This window comes from Physeter macrocephalus, chromosome 10 (genome assembly GCF_002837175.3).
Source record: "Physeter macrocephalus isolate SW-GA chromosome 10, ASM283717v5, whole genome shotgun sequence".
Classification (NCBI taxonomy): Eukaryota; Metazoa; Chordata; class Mammalia; order Artiodactyla; family Physeteridae; genus Physeter; species Physeter macrocephalus.
The window spans coordinates 15,815,610-15,842,300 of NC_041223.1; the positions used below are offsets into that span (position 1 = coordinate 15,815,610).

The 26,691-nt window shown below is 42.6% G+C and overlaps 1 protein-coding gene across 1 annotated transcript; it reads right to left on the reverse strand.

Moving 5' to 3' along the window:
• Positions 1-3,386: 3,386 nt before the first annotated feature.
• Positions 3,387-24,725, reverse strand: IYD (iodotyrosine deiodinase). The gene is made up of 5 exons (XM_007104052.2): positions 24,490-24,725; positions 13,038-13,229; positions 10,363-10,522; positions 5,688-5,844; positions 3,387-3,863 (listed from the first exon to the last, which is right to left on the reverse strand). Exons 1-5 carry the CDS (start codon positions 24,665-24,667, stop codon positions 3,681-3,683), a joined length of 870 nt encoding a protein of 289 aa, XP_007104114.1. The 5' UTR covers positions 24,668-24,725; the 3' UTR covers positions 3,387-3,680.
• Positions 24,726-26,691: the final 1,966 nt, after the last annotated feature.

The window sequence follows — 26,691 nt, forward strand, 5'->3', positions numbered from 1 at the left end:
TTTTTTGTAGTATCTTTGTCTGGTTTTGGTATCAGGGTGATGGTGGCCTCGTAGAATGAGTTTGGGAGTGTTCCTCCCTCAGCTATATTTTGGAAGATTTTGAGAAGGATGGGTGTTAGCTCTTCTCTAAATGTTTGATAGAATTCACCTATGAAGCCATCTGGTCCTGGACTTTTGTTTGTTGGAAGATTTTTAATCATGGTTTCAATATCATTGCTTTTGGTCAGTCTGTTCATATTTTCTATTTCTTCCTGGTTCAGTCTTGGAAGGTTATAGCTTTCTAAGAATTTGTCCATTTCTTCCAGGTTGTCCATTTTATTGGCATAGAGTTGCTTGTAGTAGTCTCTTATGATACTTTGTATTTCTGCGGTGTCCATCGTAACTTCTCCTTTTTCATTTCTAATTTTATTGATTTGAGTCCTCTCCCTCTTTTTCTTGAGTGTGGCTAAAGGTTTACCAATTTCTTTTATCTTCTCAAAGAACCAGCTTTTAGTTTTATTGATCTTTACTCGTTTTCTTTGTTTCTATTTCATTTATTTCTGCTGTGATCTTTATGATTTCTTTCCTTCTACTAACACTGGGTTTTGTTTGTTCTTCTTTCTCTAGTTCCTTTGGGTGTAAGGTTGGATTGTTTATTTGAGATTTTTCTTGTTTCTTGAGGTAGGATTGTATTGCTATAAACTTCCCTCTTAGAACTTCTCTTGCTGCATCCCATAGGTTTTGGATCATTGTGTTTTCATTGTCATTTGTCTCTAGATATTTTTTGATTTCCTCTTTGATATCTTCAGTGCTCTCTTGGTTATTTAGTAACGTATTGTTTAGCTTCCATGTGTTTGTGTTTTTTATGCTTTTTTCCCTGTAATTCATTTCTAATCTCATAGCGTTGTGGTCAGAAAAGATGCTTGATATGATTTCAATTTCCTTAAATTTACTGAGGTTTGATTTGTGACCCAAGATGTGATCTATCCTGATGAATGTTCCGTGTTCACTTGAAAGTATAATCTGATGTTTTCATATGGACTGTCCTATAAATATCAATTAAATCTATCTGGTTTATTGTGTCATTTAAAGTTTTTGTTTCCTTATTTATTTTCTGTCTGGGTGATCTGTCCACTGGTGTAAATGAGGTGTTAAAGTCCCCCACTATTATTGTGTTGCTGTTGATTTCCCCTTTTAGAGCTGTTAACATTTGCCTTATGTATTGAGGTGCTCCTATGTTGGGTGCATATATATTTATAATTGTTATATCTTCTTCTTGGATGGATCCCTTGATCATTATGTAGTGTCCTTCCTTGCCTCTTGTCACATTCTTTATTTTAAAGTCTATTTTATCTGATATGAGTATTGCTACTCCAGCTTTCTTTTGATTTCCATTTGCATGGAATATCTTTTTCCATCCCCTCACTTTCAGTCTGTATGTGTCCCTAGGTCTGAAGTGGGTCTCTTGCAGACAACATATATATGGGTCTTGTTTTTGTATCCATTCAGCGAGCCTTGTCTTTTGGTTGGAGCATTTAATTCATTCACATTTCAGGTAATTGTTGATATGTATGTTCTTATTACTATTTTCTTAATTGTTTTGGCTATGTTTTTGTAGGTCCTTTTCTTCTCTTGTGTTTCCCACTTAGAGAAGTTCCTTTAGCGTTTATTGTAGAGCTGGTTTGGTGGTGCTGGATTCTCTTAGCTTTTGCTTGTCTTGAAAGCTTTTGATTTCTCTGTCAAATCTGAATGAGATCCTTGCCGGGTACAGTAATCTTGGTTGTAGGTTCTTCCCTTTTATCACTTTAAATATATCATGCCAGTCCCTTCTGGCTTGTAGAGTTTCTGCTGAGAAATCAGCTGTTAACCTTATGGGAGTTCCCTTGTATGTTATTTGTTGTTTTTCACTTGTTGCTTTTAATAATTTTTCTTTGTCTTTTTTTTTTGCTAGTTTGATTACTATGTGTCTCAGCATGTTTCTCCTTTGGTTTATCCTGTATGGGACTCTCTGTGCTTCCTGGACTTGGGTGGCTATTTCCTTTCCCATGTTAGGGAAGTTTTCGACTATAATCTCTTCAAATATTTTCTCGAGTCCTTTCTGTCTCTCTTCTCCTTCTGGGACCCCTATAATGTGAATGTTGGTGTTTTTAATGTTATACCAGAGGTTTCTTAGGCTGTCTTCATTTCTTTTTATTCTTTTTTCTTTATTCTGTTCTGCGGCAGTGATTTCCATCATCTGTCTTCCAGGTCACTTATCCGTTCTTCTGCCTCAGTTATTCTGCTAGTGATTCTTTCTAGTGTACTTTTCTTTCAGTTATTGTATTGTTCATCTCTGTTTGTTTGTTCTTTAATTCTTCTAGGTCTTTGTTAAACATTCCTTGCATCTTCTTGATCTTTGCCTCCATTCTTTTTCTGAGGTCCTGGATCATCTTCACTAGCATTATTCTGAATTCTTTTTCTGGAATGTTGCCTATCTCCACTTCATTCAGTTGTTTTTCTGGGGTTTTATCTTGTTCCTTCAACTGGAACATAGTCCTCTGCCTTTTCATTTTGCCTATCTTTCTGTGAATGTGGTTTTCGTTCCATAGGTGGCAGGACTGTAGTCCTTCTTGCTTCTGCTCCATTTTCTGGAGCTTTGTTGGAAGATAGCTGAGGACTACAGGGATGCTTAGGAATCTTCACAGGACAAGAGTCCTTGTGTTGTTCACCAGGCTCTGTTCCATGGTCCTTAAGTGTGTTAACTCCAGAATCCTTATTATAATCCTCTGCAGTAGGGATGCTATGATCCTTTCCACAAATGAGAACACTCGATGGAGAGGTCTACAGGAGCTCGTGGTTAGGAAGTGGGCCTGGAACTTGGACCCAGGTTGCCGGGCTCTGGGTCCTACACTCCTGCCAGCCAGGCCCACTGCTTCTTCAGTAAGATGGGGAAGTTCATCTGCAGTTTCCATGGAAACGTTGAGGGCAGGAAGTGAAAAGCATCAGTTCCTCATTGCTTTCAGGGCTACCAAGGACATTCTAGTTTTTACTTTTAATTTTAAATGTGCTATTTTCTTTTCTAGAAATATTAGTAGGCACCAGAAAAAAAAATTTTCCGTTTGAAAGAAAATTTTTTTATTCTTCTTAAAACAAAAATAGGGAAGGGCTTCCCTGGTGGCGCAGTGGTTGAGAGTCCGCCTGCCGATGCAGGGGACACGGGTTCGTACCCCGGTCCAGGAGGATCCCACATGCCGCAGAGCGGCTGGGCCCGTGAGCCATGGCCGCTGAGCCTGCGCGTCCGGAGCCTGTGCTCCGCAACGGGAGAGGCCACAACAGTGAGATGCCTGCGTACCACAAAAAAAAAAAAAAAAAAAAAAATCACCCGGGATTTTTCGGGAACAATTAAAAAACTTTAAAAACCAAGGGCATGTTCTTAGCAAAAATTTAATGCATTTCCAAAGTGGATAAGAAATGGAAGAGAACATACCTATTCATCTCTTACTCTGTATGGTTCAGCTAATCACACTATCGGAATCAGGGCTTCTCAGACTCAAAGTGCTGTAGAAAGTGCAAAGGTTTCTTCACACACAGAGAGGCCAGCCCTGTGGACCGGAGTGCCAGGGAGATGGAACACCCAGGGAGAGAGCAGCCTGTACTCCCAAAAGGAACAGGAGAAAGGAGTAGGGGGCACCGCCTTCCCGCACGTCTCTGCCTGCGTCCTGCTACACAGTCACCATGATCTGATCCAGAGGTTTGCGTGTGAGGTCAGGCACCATTGCCTCTTGGCTGGGGTACCCCACAGGGAGCAGTATCAGCAGCTTCTCGTTTGCAGGGCGCTTCAGGAGCACCCTCAGACGGGGGCCACAGTTGAGAGGAGTGGTCGTGACAGTCACCAGCCCCGCGTTCTATAACGGGAGAGGAAAAGAAAACATTTTAAAGTCAGCAGGCAAAATCCCAGCTCTGCTTCTAGCCTGGGCATGTTCTAGTCCCTGTAAGATTTGCTTGTCCCATCATTTCCCTGAAGTTGGGCAGCAAAGAGACGACCAGCTTGGGCCATGGTGTCCTGAATCTTACCTGCCCTTCTCGACCTCCTCAGACCCCACCTTCTCTTAACCAAACGGTGGGAAGCTTCTCAGAGAAGAAAATACCAGTCATTTTTCACTGATGCTTAAGAAATGGGAATGGTGATTTCATGGATTTCACGGAAAGAAACTTGGGGAATCCAACTACACCAAAGGAATGGAAAAACAAAAGGCAGTTCCTGTGGTTATATAACCAACAGTGGAAGCAGAACATCATCCCCTGCTGAAAATACCTATGTCCAGTGATGGAGGACCTAGTGGCCAAGGGGTATGTAAGAGGTAGAGGAAAATATTCCACCAACCTCTTCCCAGCCCCTTCGAATAATAAACATCCAATAAAAATCACGTGTAGCTTCAAGACACTTTCCCAGTTGGCCCTCTCTATCTGCCCCCTGCTTTTCCCGTCAGATGCTCATCGCTAAGACTGGACCAGAAGGAGGTTCTGGAACTGCCTTTGGGAGTCGAGCACGCCTCCGGTCTCTGTGCAATCTTCCCAGACAAGGGCTTCCAGAAGATTCCTTCCTCCTTCACAAATCAAGACCTACACTCAGACTTATGCCTTACAGAAAGCTAGAGGGCAGCAAACTCCACAGTAAAGTGGGAAAAGTTGCTGATTGGAATGCACGAGAAGCCACAGGTGAAGGGAACCCACACCAAAGCCTAAACTGCCTCTTCAGGAACCCTATCTAGGACGGGGGCGGTGCCCTGCGGTCTGAGGTTGCACAGCAACTCCTTTATCTGTTACAGAGTCGGGAGGTAAATAGGATGCCAGCTCCTTTGGAACAGTTTTTCAAGTCATCTAAAAACACATTCCTCTTTTATGTCACAATGAGTATTTTGCAAGTTTTCAGCAAACACATTTTTCTTTGAGATACCGAAGAAGCACATAGTTTTTTGGAATCTACTGTCCCTTGAAAGTAGGCTCATTCGCTCTTATAATCCTGTTTGTTTTATTTATTTCACGTGTTTACTGTCACTCTCCACCCTCTCCCAGGACCGCAGTCCCCACCAGAACGTACAGTTCACGAGGTGACTATTCCTGGTGACTCCTGGGATCTGCCACATAGAAGGAGCTCAGAAAATATCTGTTGAGCGAATGACTTGAATCATGTGACAGGCAGACCTCAATCCTGCTCTGTTTCACGCTTAGCATGGCTGCAGCTACTATGGAGATGGAATTTTTTTAAGCACATGGACATCTTTCTAATGCAATACGATGTAAACTCAACTTGTGAGGACAGGAGCTCTATGATAGAGTTCCCCTTATAGCTACTGAATCATCCCACTGGCTCAGACAACAGTAAACACAGCTGAGAAGCCCGGCCCTGGAGCCTTCAGGCTCTGAAGCTCTTCATGTGTGTTTACTAAAGCCCTTAAAGCTTCATGTCGTTACAGATGAAGGTAGACACAGCGACCGTTTTTTGACCCTTAAATAATGTTATAAGTAAATTTCCAGGAAGGATGCCAGCTTGTTTGAAACATCACCCTCACCAATCCAGGTTTCCAGAGGCAGTTTTTACACCAGAGCTCCCTTACTGAGGAATTCCTGTCCCGGAACTAGAAACTCAGCTGAAATTTGCAAATAAAACCGCAGTTGGCCTCCAAGTATTAAGTCTCTCTCTTGGGCCCAGTGGGAGGGTGACATACCTGCAGGGCAGCTAGGAGAATGCCACAAGCGATGGAAACACTGATCTCATTGTAGTAGTGGATCTTTTTCTTGCCATTTGCAGCAAAACCGTGTACTCGTTTGAAAATGAGAATCAAAACTGGCGCTGTGTCCAAGTACTCCTTAATCCAGTTGGTCCTAAAGGGGAAAAAAAGATATTCAGAAGAATATTTTCTCTTAAATGGTTTGTTTTGTTCCCTGTTTACCACCTTATATACATTAAAAATAGAAACATTTACTTGTCTTTTATGTTTAAATTGAAAAAGAGTAGGATTTTTGTTTACGTCATGTTTACCTTTTTCTATCCAAAGTCAGTAAACAGGTATTAATAAGGGCCTGATATAGCAAGACAAGTGAAATGCTGAAAGATACAAAGATAGATCCTCTAACCCAGAGGGCAGTAAGCCAAATTTAGCAAACTAAAACCTGGTAAGTGTTATTAAAGAAATATAAGACAAGGGCCTTAGGAGCCCCAGAATACAATGTTAGTTTTGAATAAGATTGTCAGAATATTTCCAAAGTTTCTCTTGAGACGGGGCACCGAAGGCCAGCTAGAGAAGAGGCATTGGGAAGGGCAGCCCAGGGAAGAGATGAGCAAAGGGCAGAGACAGAAGGAGAATGCTTGGCCGGACCCGGAATTTCAGAAGCCTGGTAGGCTGGAGGGTGCTGTGCGTGGTGGGGCATGGGTTGGGAGGCTGGCAGTTTTCACACAGATTTTGCAGGGTCCTGGACTTTATTCAGCAGGTGATAGAAAGTTATCACAAGCTTCTGCGCAGAAGCATCACACAATAGGATCTGTTTCAGAAAGAGGCGGATTGGTGTGGGCAAAGGACCAGCTCACACGGGACCAGATAGAAGACAATGGCAATGGCCCAGGAGAACTTGGGGAGTTGTAGAGGCAGGAGCTGACAGATCTGGCACAGGAGTCCACAGGGGAGAAGAAAAAGGTGACGGTGAGTTTGAACTGAAATTCCAGGTGGGCAGATGGTAACGTTCTTAGCCTAGTTATGGAGAAAAGGAAGGAAACTTTTGTGGGAGTGGGAGATAACTCACAGGAGGTATAAATGTTGAGTTTCCATTTTTATTTTCCAGATAAGAGCATATCTTTCTCTGTTTCATTACCCTGCCCATACATTTTGGCAAATGCTTCACTCTAGCACAGATATTCAAAGGAAAGATACTCATACAACGCTATATATTGGAATTTTTCCTTAGGGTAAATTATGTCATCGATAAGCAAGAGATAGTCACCACTCATTTCATTCTTAGCCTAGTTATGCTTCCTTGTTTTAAAACACATTAAACCCACGTGTGTATTTTCTACAGTTCCTTGTACAATGCTAATTTCTATACATTACATTCTCAAAGCTACTTTACCATACTTCAACCAGCTTATTCACATTTGACTAGTATCAATTCTTTTCCTCTTTACAAAGCGGGAGAATGTTAATAGTTTACCAAAAAAATCTGGAGTCAACTAGCTTTGCCACGTTGGGCAAACACTCACCTTCTCACAGCTCAGTGTCCTCAAATGTAAAATGTACTATTGTACACTCACCTCAAATGGTTATTGTGACAGTAAAATCAGTCCAAATAGATCAAGTGCTTAGAAGAGTACCTAGTACATAGTACCATGTCTGTGTTAGCTAATAGTATTATTATTACTACATATTATTTTACAGTGAATAATTCAAAACAATTGTTAAATATGAGGTGGAAAATAAGCAATTTACTAGGTCAGAGGCAGGTTAGTAATTTTTACTAATCTTTGTACTTATTTTGCCTAGGCATAATTGGTAGCTAGTATTCTGAGTTTGTTCAATTTTACAAGAATGTATCATGACATCATATTAGAGCCAATAAAAAGATAGCAACGTGCTGAGGCCTGTTAAGAAAGGACAATTAGCACCTTCCACCTGGGGTGAAGGGTCTCACGCCAGCGGCAAGAGAAAAGGCTTGACGGGCAGGTTGGACCAGATTGTATATCAAGCCTTTAACGACAGCTATGAGTTTCAGAGCTGACTCAAACTGGCTATCGGACATATGTTCATTTGTGATGCAATTTAACAAACAGTTATTTAATTACCTACAATGCATCAGCACTGTGCTAGGTGCTACAATATAAGACTTTTTTAAACTGGAGTTCCCTGGACCCTAGAGACACTATATATATGTATATCTGTGTGTGTGTGTGTGTGTGTGTGTGTGTGTGTGTGTGCTCACGCATACTGTCTGCAGAGAAAGTCTATAATGTTAATTGGATTCTCAAGAGTATCTTGGTGTACCACAAAGGTTTCTAAGATATGGCCTATAAAATGAGAAGAAAAGTAGGCCAATAATTAAATAACTCTGTGGTAATGGCTATTTTAAATGCACGGAAGGTGTGATTAGGTGCTTTGAGCATAGAGACAAGAGAGCAGCTGATGCTGCCTTCCTTGGGGAGTGACGGGGCTGGCAGCGTTTGTAGGTGATGCACTCACAGAGCACGGCATCTCTCTAAGCAGAGAGACTCGACTTTACCCATCCGTTTTTTCTCATGAATATGCAATGAGATTTATATATTCATTATTAATATCCTGCACTTATTCCAGAACACAGCCATAAGTTACAACGCCAGTAGACATCAATTTCAATAGGGTTTAAATATCTCAGGAAAAAAATTGTCCTCCGTGGCAAATAAACGAGACAGGAGTAGGACTCAGAGGCCATCCTTCTCACCACCCAGCCCTAGCTACCGGAGAAGTCCCACTCTACCCCACAAGACGGAGGCCCCGCTGCCTTTTCTTAGGCTTGTGTCACAGTGGGTATTGGATGGCTGGTGCTGGAACTGGCCGCTAAAGGCCCAGAGCTGAGATTCTACGTGCCAAGAACGCAAGCTGGCTTCCCCTCAGGGCCTTCTGAGAGGTCAGGACAAATATCTGTGCCCCGTCCCCCCTCATGCTCAGCCTGAGAAGGGCTTAGAAGGGAAAGGAGATGCCTCTGTGGGGAGGGCAGTATTTGTAAAGAGGACCCTGTGACCAGCGTTTTAAAATGACAAGGCTGAGTCTGAAAAAATTGAAAGTGACTGTTTTAACTACAAAAATGACCGAGAAATTATGGAATCCATCCTAGATATTGTGTAGGGTGACTGGTCCTCAATGGGAAAAGTGGGATTAACAAGCATAGTTAGTTGTAGTTTCCAGAAAAAAAAAGGAAACCTCGCACGTGTCTACCCGAATACGCTGAAGCGTCACGGTAAAACCAGTTACACTGAATTCCAATCCGCTTCTTCCCTGGAGATAAGGAAGCCTGCAAAGTTACTAATGCCTAATGAATATTATACCTCTACTAAGTTTGTACTTTTACTAAACACGTACTAAAATGAAAGCCTGCTGAGTGAGATCATGTAAAGACTATTTATAGGAAAATGTAATTTACTTCACTCAAGATCCTGAGAAGTATTTCACAATTTACTAATAATTATTTGGGTCATAGCCTATTTATTTACCAGATTCATATGGCCCTTACTGTGTGCCATCACTGTTCTAAGTGCTTACAAATTCATCTAATTTTCATAATGAAGTAGATACTAGACTTATTCCCATTTTACGGATGAGGAAACTGAGGCACAGATAGGTTAATAAGTGGTAGACCTCATATTTGAACCCAAGCGCTCTAGCTTCTAAGGCCCTACTCTTAGCCTCTATCTTATTTAATCCCGATACCAACTTTTTAACATTATCGTTTTGGGTGAGAAAACAGAAGTGTGATGGTTGATTTTATGTGTCAGCTTGACTGGGCCACAGGCACCCAGATAGCTGGTTAAACATTATTCTGGGTGTGTTTATGAGGATGTTTCTGGATGAGATTAACATGTGAATTGGCAGACTGAGTAAAGCAAATTTCCCTCTTCAACGTAGGTGGGCCTCGTCTAAACCATTGAAGCCCTGAATAGAACAAAACAGATGGAATAAGGGAGAATTTTCTCCGTCTGCCTGACTGTCTTTAAGCTGGGACATCAGTCTTCTCCTGCCTTTGCACTCAGACTTGGACTGCAACTTACACATTGGTTTTCCTGGTTCCTAGGCCTTTGGACTCAGACTGGAACTATTCCATCGACTCTGCTGGGTCTTGGGACTTCTCAGCCTCCATAATCACTTGAGCCCATTACTTATAATAAATCTCTTTCTCTCTCTGTTTCTCTCTCTCTCTCTCTCTCTCTCTCTGTCTCTCTCTCTCTCCATTTTGTTTCTGTTTCTCTGGAGAAACCAGACTAATACACCATGTCTCTTTCTCCTCCCCTCCTCTTTCCTCCCTCCTTCCCTTTCTCTGTCAGTGACATCAGTGTTCTACTACTAGTACTGTACATTATTATCCTAAATGGAAATTATTTTGGAATATCACTTAGAGGGGGTAAGCAAATGCCTAAGGTCTTGCAACTGGAAAACCAGAGCTAAGATGCGAACCCAGATGTGATTCCAGTCGGTATCCCTCACCCCTGCGCAATACACGTGCTCAAGGCAATTCAGCGGTGAGGCCTGATTTAATTTCCATTATTTCTTCCACAGGTAAAATGAAACTTTTTAACACCTAAAACAAAACCAGGAAGTTAAAGTCATAGTTATTTCATTTTAGGAAAGCCAAACCAAACATGCCTAATTCTACCCACTTTTGTACCTCAGTTTCTTCAGGTCTGAAACCCACTGAGGTCCCATCCTCTTCAAGTAGTTTATTTCCTCTTCCTCCTCAACGATCTCCCGAATCTTATGCTTCACGTCTGGGTCCTTCACAACCACAAAGGTCCAGGGCTCTGTGTGGGCCCCACTTGGAGCTGTTCCTATCACCCATTAAATTAAAATCAGAAATTAAAACTGCAAGAAAAATCTGAGACTGTTAATTAAGGATAAATATAACTCATATTTGCTCAAAATGGAGTTAGACCACCTGACACACCAAATGCCTGGCGGTAGCCTCTGGGGTGTTGCTGCCAGGCCCGTTTTGTTCACCATCTCTGTCAGGGTCTCCAAATCAACTAACTGAGATCAAAGCCAGTAGTTCCTAGGTTTGGGGAATTTATCACTGCTTCTCTAATCATGTGAGAGAAAACATCCCTAGCAGCTACTCTGTGACCAATAAGGGAACACAGATGGGAAGCTCTGATCGCCAAAATCCTCCAAAATGCTGTTTGTTTTGATATTCTTGAAAAATGATCAAGTCATGAAGTTTATTGGAAATGGCAAAATTTAAATGGCACATGGTTTCAAAAGCATCTCCAAAAGGCAAATGAACTATAAATTGTTTAGTGCCTATATCAAAATTCTGAGTGTGGCACGGGGGGGTTTGTGGCCCTGTTGTGAGCACATGAGAACTCTTGGCCCTGGGCGCTCAGACACACAGCAGAGTGTCTTCCAGCTCTCACAGGTTTGGGGAAACCTCAGGCCACCCTCGGATCAGTCCCAATATCCCGGACAAAGCTTCATAGTGCATCATGGGACCCAAGGAGCTTAAGTTCCCTTTAAGATTCCAGCCAGCAGCACTTCCCTGGTGGTCCCCTGGGTAAGACTCTGTGCTCCCAATGCACGGGGCCTGGGTTCGATCCTAGTAGGGGAACTAGATCCGACATGCATGCTGCAACTAAGAGTTCGCATGCCACAACTAAGACCTGGCACACCCTAAATAGATAAATATTTTTTTTAAAAAAAAACATTCCAGCCATGGGCTAGCCCAGCTTCTGATCTGGGTGTCACCCCTCTGTCCTAGAAATGGCTGTTTCTAGAAGTAGACCACGGTGACCCACTGGTGGTATATCTCAGAAGCAAGTATTCCTTTCTTCCTAGTGAGTAGTTCAATGGCATAAGCTCTACAGGAGGGGTCTCAGGCCTGCCAGCCTTGATGAGTTTGCCATCCACCAGTCCCCATGGTAGAGAGGGCATGATTGAACTGTGAAATGCAAATCAAATCTAAACATAAAGCCCAAATTTCTGAACAGAGGGATTCCAGTTCACTTTGTACACGTTGTCTGTTCACTACATATTGGTGTCACCAAACACAAGAAATAAATTGCCCCTTAATGTTTTCAATTATGCCAAACATCTCTGAATGTCATATGCACACACCCACATATTTAGATACAGATCTATACACAGAAGAAATTTCGTAACTGCTATTAGTTAGATAAAGGACTCACCAATCTAGTGTATTTGTGTTCTTAACTGAAATGAACTGTTTTATTCTTACTTCCTTTTAATTTGGGCAATGGGTTTATAATAGTCATGCAATAATTTCTGCAAATGAACTTCAATGTGATTTATATAGGAATAAGAATCCAATCAGAGGAGACTCTCAAATAGGGGGCTTTCTCATATCTCCTCTCCCTTTTTCTATAATTCTCTTCTAGTCCTCTGGGAATAGATATTAATTTACATTGAAAATGCATTTGGGGGACTTCCTTGGTGGTCCAGTGGTTAAGAATCCGCCTTCCAATGCAGGGGACGTGGGTTTGATCCCTGGTCAGGGAACTAAGATCCCATATGCTGTGGGGCAACTAAGCCCACGTGCTGCAACTACTGAGCCCCGGTGCCGCAACTGAGCCCGCTCGTGGCAACAAAATATCTTGCACGCCGCAACGAAGATCCTGCGAGCTGCAACTAAGACCCGAAGCAGACAAATAAATAAATAAAAAGCAAAAGAGGGGGAAAAATGTTTGCCTTGCTTTGATTTACTTTGTGAATTCACATGAATAAATTTTGCTAGTTCATTAGAATATAGTACTAGAGCATCATGGTGTGTAATATAAGAAATTCGGTTCCCAAAAGAGAAATGTATAAATGTGAGTAAGTGAATGTGTGTGTGTGTGTGTGTGTGTGTGTATGTGTGTGTGTGTGTGTTTTAAGGGGAGGTGAAAGTAAGGATGTTTCTTTTCCGATGTATAATAAATTCGGTTCCCAAAAGAGAGATATATATATGTGTGTGAGTGAGTGTGTGTGTGTGTGTGTGTGTGTGTGTGTGTATGTGTGTGTGTGTGTGTTTTAAGGGGAGGTGAAAGTAAGGATGTTTCTTTTCCAATGTATAATAATGTGTTCAGAAATTTTCATTCTTCATAAATTTTATAATGTTGAATAATTTCAGAAGTTTTTAACTGTTGTCACATCTGCTCCTGAGAAGTTTGTAATAGTTAAAAGTTTGTAGAAAGTGGAAATCATCTTGTGCCTGGCAGTCAGTCAACACCTGGGTAAGACTTTACAGGTAAACCTATCATTCCAGGCTTTATTCACTGTGTTTGAACTTCAACATTGCTCCACTATTGTCACTTGTAGTGGATGTTCTCAAAGACCCACTGTGCACTTACAGACCTGCTGCTTTGATGACATTATCAATCACTTCCACTGGGACTTGCTCTTTACTTATGAATCTAACAGACCGTCTCTTATTGAGAAGTTCATAAAATTCCTGGGATCTCTTAAGCATTTCCTTCTCAGGATACCGGGTGTGGGAGAATGGGATGTGTTCCACCTCTTCCTCTGACACTTGCCATTCGTCAGCGTCTGTCAGTAAGAACAAGGAAGACAGCAAATTAGAGGATCTCTCTTGGTCATGAAGGGGAGTGCAATATGCCCCTCCCCCAAAATATGTTTCTTTAGCATAAGAATTATTCTGAGTTGACTATTTTTGGGAAACGCAGACACAGGAGAAGTTCTGAACACCTGAGTAGAAGTCACCCTTTTGTAAGAGACATTTACATTTATAAAGGAAATCTCTATTTGGAAGGGTTTCACCCTCTGTACCAGGAAGAGAAGGGTGATTCTAAATCACAAGAAACTCTTGTCAACAGACAAGGTGTGGACTTAAATCTCTGTAACAATCTTACCCTTGTTTACTCTGCTTTTCCTGATAACCTCCCATAAGTGGCTCTCCCCAGTCCCCAACACCTTTCTTTTGTCTTTATCTGAAGATGGATTAAGGTAGTGGCTAAGGCTATTTGGGGAAGTTGCTCAGTTTTCCTGGGTCTCTCCCATGTACACAAGAGATATACATGTTATTAAACTTCTGTTTGTTTTTCTCTTGTTAATCTGTCTTTATTATAGGGGAGTGGTGTCTCAGCCAGAGAAAATTATTTTTACTCCCTTACAGTCATAAGGTGGTCACTGGGGAGAAGGAAATAAAGTTCTCAAAATCTCTGTAAGGTTATGAGCTCAAAAACATCAAGAAAAAAATGAGAAAAATAGGTCTACAGAATCCTTAAACTCTGATCTTGACTGTCCTTCAAAGCCCAGACTGGTTACAAATCAAGAAAAAGAAAACTTGTATGTACATAAAGATGAAAAATGTAAATTTCTGTTAATGGTGAACTAACTTATTTGAAACAATCTCCGTTGGCTTAAAACCACTAAGATCTTTTTTTTTTTTTTTTTGGCCAGATCTTAGTTCCCTGAACTCGTGTCCCCTGCAGTGGAAACATGGAGTCTTAACCACTGGACCACCAGGGAAGTCCCCTGAAAACCACTAAGATCTTGAAATAAATAATTTTTTATAAAGCCGTTTTTAAATCATTGAGTTACTGACAGCATAGTAAGAAATTCCCAGGCCAAAAGTGAAGGGAAAATATGATCCTGCAGAGGTAAATAAGCACAGAAGCTGCATTTGCCCTGATAACATCTGCCAATCCCAACATATTTGAATTTTTATTTTTATATTTTCAGGGATCAAAAGGGACAGAAATCAAAGCTCAGGCCCATATACGATGGGAAGTCTAACAAGCTGGGACCCCAAGACTACATCCTTAGAAAAACTAAGAATCATAAATAAATCAGGGACTTTCCTGGTGGTCCAGTGGTTAAGACTGCACTTACATTGCAGGGGACATGGGCTCCATCCCTGGTCAGGGAACTAAGATCACTCATGCCGCATGGCACGGCCATAAATAAATAAATCGGCCCCCAAGAGGTTATAACATTTTGATGGGTCCTGCCTCAAACTTGAACTTGGAATAGTGTGGTCCTGCCTGAAAATACCCCCATTACCCAGCAGAAGCAAATGCCAACATATAAATAATTTTAAGTACAATTATCAGCAACACACAAAAGACAACCAGACATACAAAAAAAAAATATCTTGAGCAAGAAACAGCAGAACAGGTTTTTAAGAATAGAGTCAGACACCAAATTCTCCAAATATTGGAATTATCAGACTCAAAAGATAAAACAACTATGATTACTAGGTTTAGAGGGGAAAAAAAAAGACAAACGTATATAAATCTGTAGGGTACAGGAAAAGTGACATAGAAAATATTTTAAAATAGAACTTTTAGAACTGAAAAATAAAATAATAGAATTAAGAACTTGGTGGGTGGGTTTAATAGCAGGTTAGATATACTTAAAGAAAGAATTAATGAACTGAAGACTACTCAGAAGAAAATATCTAGAATAAAGCAAGGAAAGACCAAAAGATAGAAAACATAAAAGAATGATCAAGAAAAAATAAAGCAGAGTGAGAATGTTCTAATATACATGATGATAGTGACAGCAGGAGATGGGAAAGAGGATGTGGCAGAGACCATATTTGAAAGAGAATATCTGATATGAAAATCTGATGAAAAATGCCAGATCTACAGATTCAAGAGGCCCAGTAAATCCCAAGCAGTATAACAGAAAAGAAGCCCACACCTTTTATAATCAAATATAAAATCTTAAAATCAGCCAGAGGAAAAAAAAAAGATTCCCTTAGGAAGAGGCCCAGATGGCTTCGCGATGGAGTTCTACCAAACACTCACAGAACAATTATTGCTAAATTTTCTCCAACTCTTCCCAAGAATAGAAATAGAGGAAACATCTGCCACCAACTCATTCTATAAGACTAGCACACACTTGCTACCAAGCCTGACTAGGACATTAAAAGAAAGAAAAGCTACAGGCTCAACTTTCTCATAAATATAGATGCAGAAAATCCTAACCAAACTATTAGTCAACAGAATTCAACAATATATAAAAAAAAATACACTTTGGCCAAGTTGGGATTACCCCAGGAATGCAAGGTTAACTTAGCATTAGAAAAGCAATGTTGTTTGTTACATTCACAAGCTAATAATCACTGTAATGCAGAAAAGGTGTCTGATAAAATTTGGCATTCATCTCTTAGTAAATTGGGGTAGAAAGGAACTTTCTTAACCTGATAAAGTCTAACTATGGGGAAAAACACCAAAACAACCCAGAACCAACTACATAGTTAGTGGTGAAACATTGAAACTCTTCCATCAGATATTGAAAATTAATGAATATTGCCTGTTCTCACCACAGTTCTAATTATGAAAGACTAATTTTTGAAGCTTTTAGAAAAGAATATAGGAGACAATATTCATGACTCTGTAGAGAAGAAGGATTTCTTAAACAAGACACAAAAATATTAACCATAAGAAAAAAATCTGTTCAACTTACCTACAGCAAATTTATCTTTACACCTGCCTGCTTCTGCCACTTCTGGTTTCCCCCATTTCCTTCCTGTTCAGAGAGCTGTGGAAACCCATTATCTGTAGCTCAAGATCTTACAGAAGATGAAGATGCAATGGAGGATTCAATAGGTGAAGCTGAAGCTCTACCTCTGAATACGTGTGTTTCTTCATTCCTTTCAAACCCATGAGTAGACAACACTTTTGATCTGAACTACAAAGATTTAAATGTGAACTACAAAGATTTCAACTGAAAGAAATTCTCAGATGCTGTATTCAAAAAGTTAAACAGTGTTAAAAATAGGAATGCTTTAAATGGAGTTTATTTATTTATTTATTTATATACCCCTTGCTTATCTTGAATTAGTCTTGGATTCCTGGTTGTTTTTGCACTTCATCAACTCCTAGAATCTAGGAGGCAAAAGATACCAAAAAGAGGCTACTACAGAAAGTGGACCTCAGTACATCAAACCAGAATGAGTTGATGTGAGTCGGACTTTTCAGGGAATTTTAATCACATAAATAAGGTTTCACCAAGAAGTCTGCCCAAGAAAGAGACACTGAAAATATCAGTGGAATCTCATGAGTAGATGGTTCTTTTACACAAAGGCTGAAGACTTTCCTAAATCTGCTCTGGTATTTTTCAGCCTGATGGGGACAGGTGCAGAGAAGCCATATCACCAGTAGGGGGCAACTCCTACTTCGATAAGAACAGATAATCAGAGTCCACGATGATAAAATTGCTGAAAATGCCCAGCACTTACTTTCATTAAAGTAACAAATTTAGACTGTTTTAAACCATTAAGGTTTATTTGTGTGCATGTGTATGCCTTACCTGAATTATTATTATACTACCTAAACTGTGTCTTTAGAAAACTGAATATAGTGCTATCATATATCTCCATCATTCACAACCACCCAAAAGCCAATGAATATTTGCCTGATATAATGTATATCTCATGCCTTCAACTGTGTGATAGAAAATAATTAGTTGTTACTTCCTTCTTTGAGTAGATACAAATCCACTTTGATGCCATAGATTAACTGATGTTTTAGTTATGATTCTGATTCTTGTGACATTTACTAAAGGATTTTCACTTCCAGTAATGGTTATTTACATAATTTACACCAAACCTCCAAAGTAAAGAAAGCTAAAATCCTTAGTAAAATACATTTAGAACATTTTCTTCTAAGTACTGAAGAGCTAATCTGTGACTGTAGAACATCACAGTCAAAATCTGGGTGAAGGTTAGTACCCACAGAGGTAGATCAGCGCTCAAGTGTCCAGAGAATATTTTCCAGTTACCTAGAAACCGCCATGAGGCTGAGCTGAGATAAAAGGACGGTGACCAAAGTCATACCCCCAGGGCCATCCAGGGCCTGAAGATTTATGTTACAATAGTAAGTAAAATGTAAGTAATCCAGCCCTGGTGCCTTAGAGCCTAAGGTAATACCCTGTGAGTGATCCAGGGAACCGTAAGCCTTGACCTCAGATTAAAGTTGCCCCCCAGTGTTAGAATGTTGCCCTTCTGGTAGGTGAAAATGTGAATATTCCCTGGAATAAGTAACAGTATCCTAGACCTCAAAAAAAATTTATATGTAATTTTCCAATAGAATGACCAGCAAAGAAATAATTCCCATAAAATTCAAAATAATAGTTACTTCTACAGGGTATGGAAGAGGTTGTTACTGGGAAGGAACATATAGGGGTTTATGGAGTACTGGAAATTTATATTTCTTGATCTAAGTGATAACTATATAGATTTTTGCTTTAAAATTATTTGTTAAGCCATTCATCTATCTTTTATACACTTTTCTAGTAAGCATATTACATTTCACAATTAAGGGGTTTTTTGTGGGGTTTTTTTTTAAGGAGAAGGCCATAGAAACGAATTATCAAAAACACCCACAAGGGTAGATCAACTGACTACAACTGTTATAGTGATATAAGAACATCTGAAAAAAAAAAAAGAAAAGACACTTGACACTTTCTTAATGAGATAAGAGGATGAGAGATGAACCATCTGGGGAAGGTGGGACAAAAGTAGAACTAGGAATGCACGGGCACAATTAACTTCTCCTGACCACGCAGCAATCCTTCCTGGAGCCAGAACTATAGCCCAGGTTTCTTAACTCCTTAATCAGTGGTTTTTCCCCCAGTACAGTAATCCGTAATCCTCCCTTATCAGAGGTTTTTCTTTCTGAGGTTTCAGTGTCCCATGGCCAGCTGTGTTCTGAATATATGAGACGGGAAATTCAAGAAATAAACAATTCATAAGTTTTAAATTGTGCACCATTCTGAGTAAGATGATGAAATCTCATGCCTGTCATGCTCCATCCCCCACCCACGTGAATCATCCCTTTGTCCACGTATCCACCCAATTAGTCACGTAGTAGCCTCTCGGTTGTCAACTGTCAGGATACTGCGGTGTTCAAGTAACCCTGATTTTACTTCTTAATGACCCCGAAGCACATGAGTAGTGATGCTGGCAATTTGGATATTCTCTTACCGTGTCTGATTTAAATTAAAGTTTATCATAGGTACATATGTACAGGAAAAAACTTAGGGCTTCAGGCATCCACTTGGGGTCTTGGAACGTATTCCCTGAGGATAAGGGAGGACTGCAGGAAGTGTCCAGAAGGCGAGACGTCACTTTGGGAGCCCTCAAATAAAGATAAGAATGACAATAGGAACAGAGGGAAGAGAGCAAGAGGAGCCAGGGCCTGGCCCTGGGAGGCTTCAGAGAGACTGGGAACCCAACTACAGTACCAACAGGGACCGCGGTGAGCGCTTAGCTAGCGCTGAGAAACTTCCCCTTTTATGCTTTACCAGCCGGGGCAGTGGGGACCCACACTGCGTACATTTTTTTTTTAACTTTTTATTTTATATTGGAGTACAGCCAATTAACAATGTTGTGCTAGTTCCAGGTGCACAGCAAAGTGACTCAGCCATACGCAAGTGTATCCACCCCCTCTTCAAATTCTCTTCCCACCCAGGTTGCCACGTAACGTTGTGAGCAGAGCTCCGCCTGCCACACAGCGGGTCCCTGCTGGCTTGAGGAAGTAAGTGTGATGGGAGAGTGGCAACGAACAGCTATCAGCTTTCTAGCAATCCACTCTGAACCGAACCCAGAGGTCATCAGTATCAACCCCGAACCTTATCAAACGTGTCAGCAAAGACTTCACCACCAGTGGTACTCTGACACCATTTGTCATGAAGTCCGGCAGCCTCCGCAGTCGGTAAGTGGAAAATGAGCCAACGCACGCAAGGTCTCTCTAACTTCGGGTCCCTCCAGCATTTGTGTTCACTAAAGGCAGCCAAGGGGCATGACTTGGCAGTTTCTGCAGCAGCTAAAGTGCAAGGTAGGCGCTCCTACTCTAGCGGAATGAAGGGGCTGCTGCCTGAGCTTTATCAGCACAGCCTTATCTGTGAGCACAGCAGACAAATGGTCCCAACCACCACTGGCTTGGATTGTCCAGAAGGGCTATCCAAGCAGAGCACAGGGGCGCTGCTCTTCTCCTGGAGCCTCTCCCAGGGCAGAAAGTCTACACTTGGCCTGGGGAAAGGGGACAGGCTGAGCCAGCTGGGAAAGAAGCTCCAAGGGATCTCAGGGCAGTGAACCGATAAAAAAAGGCACAGCTCTCTCCTTCCTCTTGAACTCCTGACTGCCCCCAAGGCATAAGCCCTCACCAGAGGAAAGAGAACAGCCTCTGTTCCGCAGCTGTCCCGCCTCCACCCCAGACCAGCCAAGCAACTCCGGGGGATTCATTCAAGCTGTGGAGCCCACATATCCTAAAATAAACGCACGCTACTGTGGTCTGCTTTTAATGTAAGTCCTGTGCTGCCACACATGGGGTTTGCTCTTGACAGCAAGACCAACACGCCTTTTATCATTGCTTTCATGCCAAGGAATCCTAAATTAATTGCTCCGTAATTAGGTTTAATGACCAAGTAATTCTAGGCCACGGCTATCCTTTAATGTTTAACTTAGAGGCATTTTTCTGGCTGCATCTCTACGTGAATTGCTTTTGTGTTTTTGCAGTTCTACTTCAAAATCTTTGCAAATGGGCCAACTGTTTTCCAGCTATGAAACTACAAGGCCAATTTGTGTCATGTCATCCTTGTTCCCTCCCTGCAATTTTTGGGGAGGCTTGAGCACCAGTATTAATAAGGCTCGGGGTGACACGGCTCTCACAGTAGACAGATTCTGAAGGTGGCAATGAGAGCAGCTTCAAGGCTCAACGCGGGCTCAGAGAACTCCTTCCCACCGTCTCCGCCATCGCTCTGCTTCCTACGTGGGCCTCTCAGCCATTCAACTCCCTGACTGCAATATAGACTCACTACCTCACTGGCAGCAGCAGGGATGGTTGGGGGCTGGGGAGTCTGCGGATGTCCAGATGGAAAGGCCTTGAAGAGAGCAACGCTATCCCAGGTGAAGCTGGCAGAACTTGTTTTCTGAGCCCCTTTACCTCTCGTGGTGTCCCCCGGTGTCCCCAGTGTTCTGTGCTGAGCTTCACTCTCCCCAGCAGAACCCACCCAGACTTGATCCCAAGGACAACATCTCCATTCAAGTCTTTTCCTTTCCCTAATCTTCTCTCATCTGAATTTGTTACCTGTCCTTTGTCCTAGGACCATAATGTCTTACAGGAGCCCTGGTAGACCAGCCTTTTAAAATTAGCCATGCAGAAGTATGCACACGTAGGTGTGCCAAAGAATGATGAAATGCAAAGATGAAGCCGAATTTTTTGCTTCCTAGGGCAAAGGAAAACTGTGCTGGTCACAAGTGCTGCCCTTACATAGTGCTTTTGTCAGTGGTGTGCTGGTAAACCAGCTGAGAAGAGGGAAAAAAGAGCCCTGGTTTATAGCACTTGCCAATTTCCATAGCGTAAACACTCCCATCATGGCCCGATCTCAAGCTATTGGCAATTGAACAAATGGCCCACAAATTTCCTGAGCATTTATCAGTTGGCTCTCGCTAGCTCTTGCACACCACTTGGTTGGGAAGCATGGAGCTCAGGCATTGGTGGACTTCCAGGCACGTAAGAGGGTTGATATCATCTGCAGGAACAGTGTTACTTGGTTGAGACTGTTGTTGACTGGTTGGCCCTCAGAGGGGCTGGCCCTGGAGTGAATCCACCTCTGATTGGTTGACTTGTTAAGCTTTTACTGAGATGTGTTGTCATTGATCCAATGAACAGGTTCAAATCAGCTGCCTATGCGTATATAAAAATCTGTCCTTTCCCAAGTCCGAGGGAACATTTTTATTCTCAGGTGTTGCCCACACCAGATAAAAATTTTAACAAAGGCTTTTTTAGTGGTCACTGGGACAAATCAAAATTTCAGTTAGAATAATAGCTTCTGGATGGCTAGTGAAGCTGAGTGCAGAAAATCCCCACTACCATTAAAATGGACACATCTTAATAAGATGTGTTTCCTGTATCTTTTTCTCCTATTTCCAGTTCCGTGAGCTTTCATGAATCTGGGCCTGACTAGAGAATTTTTGTTCCGTGTTTCCCATTCATTTTAGGGAAACAATCTGAGGTTTCCACTTTGAGATGAAATACCAGTCATTTCTCCTCCTCAGCCCTCTGCTACAGATAAACAGGGAACTGAGATGCGTTAACAGGATGCCATGTGTGACTGGTCCCCAGAGGAAGTCTGTGTCTGACTTCTAATCCGCATGTCTTCTCTGTACCCCCGACCCTTCGCCCCACCCCCTCCCCACACACAGGCTGATTCCTTGATCTATGAATGTCGAATAGGAATTCTTTGTGAATCAGAGCTGGCGGAGGCTAGATTGGTACCCATATATTCCTTAACTCACACTAGAATGGCCCACAATACTTATTTTACTGTTTTGTCCCTGATTGTTAATTTTCAAAATGGTTTGAATCTGGTATCTATTTGCTGTTATCAAAACCATCTCATGTTTCCTTGGTGATGGAATCCCTTCTCTTCTCCAATTATACCTCCAATTATACATCCTCTCTTAGACTGTGTCCACCCACCCAATGGTTAAGAGCAGGGACTTGGGTGGCAGAGGAGACTTACCTACCACCTGTGTGCCTGTGTGACCTCAGTAAGTATCACTTATGTAAACAACAAAAATCCCAACAAGAGACTATGAACTCTGCACTCACGGCTGCTGAGTAGCCACTATGTGTTCAATTCATTTCTCTGTGTGAGGAAGAGAGAGTGGAGAGGCAGAGGATTAAAAGTGAGTCATTAGGTGGAGAAGCAGAGCGGAGCCATACAGCTTTGCTCTCTGTTCCCAGCCTTCAGGCCCAGCCCCAGGTCCCTGGTTCCCCACCAGCCTTATCAACCCCTCTGTATCCCTCAAACTCTTGGGTCTTCAAATCCAGCGGCCTTTCCTCGATACACACTACCTCTGATCTCTCAGGGAATGTTTAACCCTGCTGGCCATCTCCTGCCCCTTCTGTTCTGGGTCATTCTTTTGGAAAAGCAGCCTAGCGAATTGCCTGTAGGCCTGGACTCTGGAGCCAGCCTGCCTGGGTCCTGACTCTACCACTAATTGCTTGGGCAGGTGACTTAACCGATTTGAGCCTCAGTTTCCTTATCTGTAATATGGATATGATAATAGTGCCTGCCTCACTGTATTGTTATGGAGACTAAACGATTCACCATATGTAAAAGTGACATTGCATACCGGAAGTGCCTTTCCCACGCCTTCTTTTCTGAGTCCATTCCTCCTGGCAGTTCCTCTTATCTGAAGGTGCTCCCGGGCAAGTTCTAACCTCAGCCTTCTCTCTAGCAATACCCCCCAGTGAATTCATTCGTTTTCCAAGTTCCAAGCATCGCCCCTAAGCTGGTGACTCTCCAATCAGTGTCTATGGCCTGGACCTCCCTGCCTTTGTGCTTCAGTGGGTCACTATCCTCTCCAATCTAACTCGTCCTGCGCTACATTCAACAGCTTCCCCTATAAACCGGATCCCCTTCCCTCACCCATTTTTGACAGCTGTTATGCTGATTCCTCCAGTCTCCAAATCGTGCCCTCTTCTTCCTCTGTTGATATCTAATTTATTACTAGACCCTACTGTTCTTCCTTGACCGTCCCTCTAATTCACCCCTTCCTCCGCGTGACACTGTCACCACCGCCCAGCCCATCATTACTGGAACAGATCCTTACTCAGCTTCACAGAGGGTCTCGTGCTCATTCAACGGAAGTGCTTCTCAACTGGTATGACTGGCATTTGGGGTTAGTGGGGGAGAGTAAGAGGCTGCCCTGCTAGGAGGCTGCCTGGATTTGGATCCTCCTGGCAGTACATTCAGCACTGCTGGCTCCCAGCACTGAGTGCCAACTCTATACCCCACCCCGCAATCCTGAGGTTAGGACAACTCAGAACACACACACACACACACACACACACACACACACACACACACGCACACTTCCAGGTGGCCTCTGTTGGACGGAGGGAGGGTGGAGGCATTACTACCCCAGCTGAGAGTCACTGAGCCTCTTCCAAGTTGAATCCATCCCACAAAACCACCTCAGATAAACCTCAAACACAGATTCCTCAAAGCTCCTCCAGAACGTCTCCCTTCCTGCCTGCCTCCTTCATCACCTCTTCTTTCTCAGGTCAACCATGCCCCGGCCCTCCCTCAACACCCCATTTCATTTTCACCCCTCCCCTGGTCAGTACAGTCCTTCCATCTTCTTGACACCTTTCCCTGGGGTTCCGGACTCAGGCTCTTTTTGTTCCTCTTAGCCTCCTAACCTTTGTACTCATATCCTAGTAATCTCCCAGACCTGGTTCAGCCTTTTTCTAGCTGCCCCACCAAACCCCCAAGCCTTCTCAAAACACCTTACAATCAGACGAACCACCCAGTTCGTCTCTGTTTCACTCTCTATCGTTTGCCTGTTTATTGCCTTGTCTACTGAATTGGACACTCAGATTGGAGGACAGCAGCCACTCTTATCTGTGACCCACAGGGCTGGTGCAATGAAGGGTAGCGAGCCCCTAGGTAGATGCCCCTTTTTTATTCCAAAGTTCTTGATCAAAACCTGACCACTTAACCCGCAGCCCCCTCTCAAGCCTGTGATGTGCCCCTTCAGAAAGATTTTAGCAGCCTCAGAGGACTGGAGCCAGGGAAAATGTCACCCCCTCAACAGCTTTTTACTGAGGACCCAGGAATAAAGGGAGCTTGATGCCAGCAGGTGACAAGCTGACCATCAGAGAGAAATGATGTCTCTGTCACACACTGATTTGTTTGCATGACAGAGGTTGATGATGAAACTGACCTGCCTATGTTTCTTCCTCTCCATAAGCCCCACCATCCACTTGCCCTCATCGAAAAAATACAGAAGTTGGAAACCAAGCAACATGGCCAGTGTCTTTACCTTCTTCCTCCTGGTGGACGTCAGTGCTGTCTTTCAAGTCTTCATCCACCCAGGGGCGAGCCTCGGCCCTGGCTCTAGGCTCCCCCTTCCTTCTCTGGGTGCCTCCATCAGCATTTTTAAAGATCCACACCGTCAAAAGGCAGACAACTGCTACCAAGACTGAAGTCAGAAGAAACATGGTGGTGAGGCTGATTCTGAATGGGGCCGATACTTCCGAGGCCAGTATTTAAACAAACAGGGACAGGAGTGGGGAATGCCGGGAGACGGGGTGAAGGAAGGAGAGGGGGGCCAGGGGAAGGAACAGAGTGAACTCGCTGACTCTGCAAGGACTTTGCAAAGGAGAAAAGATCACAGCCGTGTGTCTCAGGTGTGTTGTGGCTCTGGGAATGCACTGGTGTGTGAACTTTTTTAAACTGTGTGCTCAATCAATATATTCTTAGACAATAATTGCCAGGATTTGAGGAAACAGTTTAATGCACTAGATCTTACCAGCAGTGGTGGAAAGTGTTTACTCTTCCTCCTGGAGATTTTCTCTGAGAGCAGTGTGTCTTCAACTGGCCCGAAGCTAGGAATCACCCGGAGTTGACCCCTTCTCAACCAATCTCCAGGCCCCATTTGAGCGATTACCAAATCTCCTGGGATCTTGTCCTGAGGTTTTGGAGACCGGGAAGGATTGCCTATCTCAGGCCTCTCACTCCCATTTTGCCTTATATGTATCTACATTATTTGAATTTTTTTCAACCAGCATGAACGATTGTTTTCTACTTTTTTATGGTGATAAAATATAATAATATCACTATAAAATTTACCCCTTAGCCCTTTTTAAGGGTCCAGTTCAATGGCATTAAGTACTTTCACAATGTTGTACACCCATCACCACTCTTCCCCAAACTGCTTCATCATCCCAAACAGAAACCCTCTAATCGTTACGCAATAACTACCCCCTTCCTCTTCCCACAGGCCCTGGTAAGTCTAACCCACTTCCTGTCGCTATGATTCTGACGATTCTAGGAACCCCCCACCCCACCCCGCCGTAAGTGCAATCATAGAGTATTTGTCTTTTTGTGCGTGGCTCGTTTCACTTAGCAGAAGGTCTTCAAGGTTCATCTATGTTTTCACAGGTATCAGAACTTCATTTTCATGGCTTAGCAGGGGCTATTTATTTTGATAACTAAAAAGTAGATACTAAATAAATACCTTGTGATATTTTAAAAAGATCGTTACAATGCATTGCAGTGAGTGCTACGATAGATGAGCACTCTGGGTCCCTCATTCTGTCTGAGACAGGACACGACCCCACAGAGGACATAAAGCTTTTACTGTCTCGGCAAACCCAGTGTGACCTGGGACAGTGCTACTCAAGCAGCTTGTGCCAAAATCTAATCAATGCATTCTTCCTTTCCTTGACAAACTCTTTCCAAAAAAATAAATAAATACAAACTAAAAAGTCAGCTGGCCTAGGCAGTATGTAGTGTAGTGACATGGTTGCTTTGCCTGAATTCCCGTCCTAGCGTGTGCTCCGTGCCTCATTTTGTGACTGGTTAACAAGAGTGGATGGACTGGCCAGTCCGCAGACCACATTGTGAATAACATTAGTCTAGAAAACACATTTTCCCAAGACACACATATGACTTTTAACTTCCATTGCTGATGGTGAATCTGATTATCCCTGTCCCTGTGTCCTTCTTGCTTTCATAACCTCCCACAAGTGTATTTGCAGGGGAAGTCAAATGAGGTGAAAGAGAACTTTCCAGGAAAGAGACTTCCTGGGGTGTTGAGTGAGGGAACACAGTTTCTAATGATTCACACGAGCAACCTTCATCAAGCATTTCTCTCAAGTGTTCATTTAGCAAGTGTTATATCAAGTATTCAGGCTAAAGGCTTGAAATAGGATGTGCCTATGTCTGCAGCAAAATCTTATCTCAGTTCAAGTGTGAAGTTGGGGGAAAAAGTTCAAAATATTTTTAAACCTAATTGGCCTCACCTATACACAATCCATACTCACTAATAACATCAACACCATCAAAGGGTATTTATTTTCTATAGATCTAATGCCCAGAGGGCTGTGTGATGCAGAAGTTTATGTTACTATGTGTAAGCACTGTGTTGATTCCTTATCTACTTTATCCCATTTAATCCACAGGACGAGGCACTTTAAAAGAAACTCCACCACTCCAGCAATTCCACTACTGGATATACACA

Excerpts from the sequence above, each read along its gene's own strand:
- IYD (XM_007104052.2), bottom strand. The coding sequence starts at position 24,667 with ATGTTTCTTCTGACTTCAGTCTTGGTAGCAGTTGTCTGCCTTTTGACG. Across the intron at positions 5,845-10,362 it reads TCAGACCTGAAGAAACTGAG|GACCAACTGGATTAAGGAGT; the intron begins GTACAAAAGTGG and ends TTTCCCCTTTAG. Across the intron at positions 3,864-5,687 it reads TTCTCCTAGCTGCCCTGCAG|AACGCGGGGCTGGTGACTGT; the intron begins GTATGTCACCCT and ends CTCCCGTTATAG.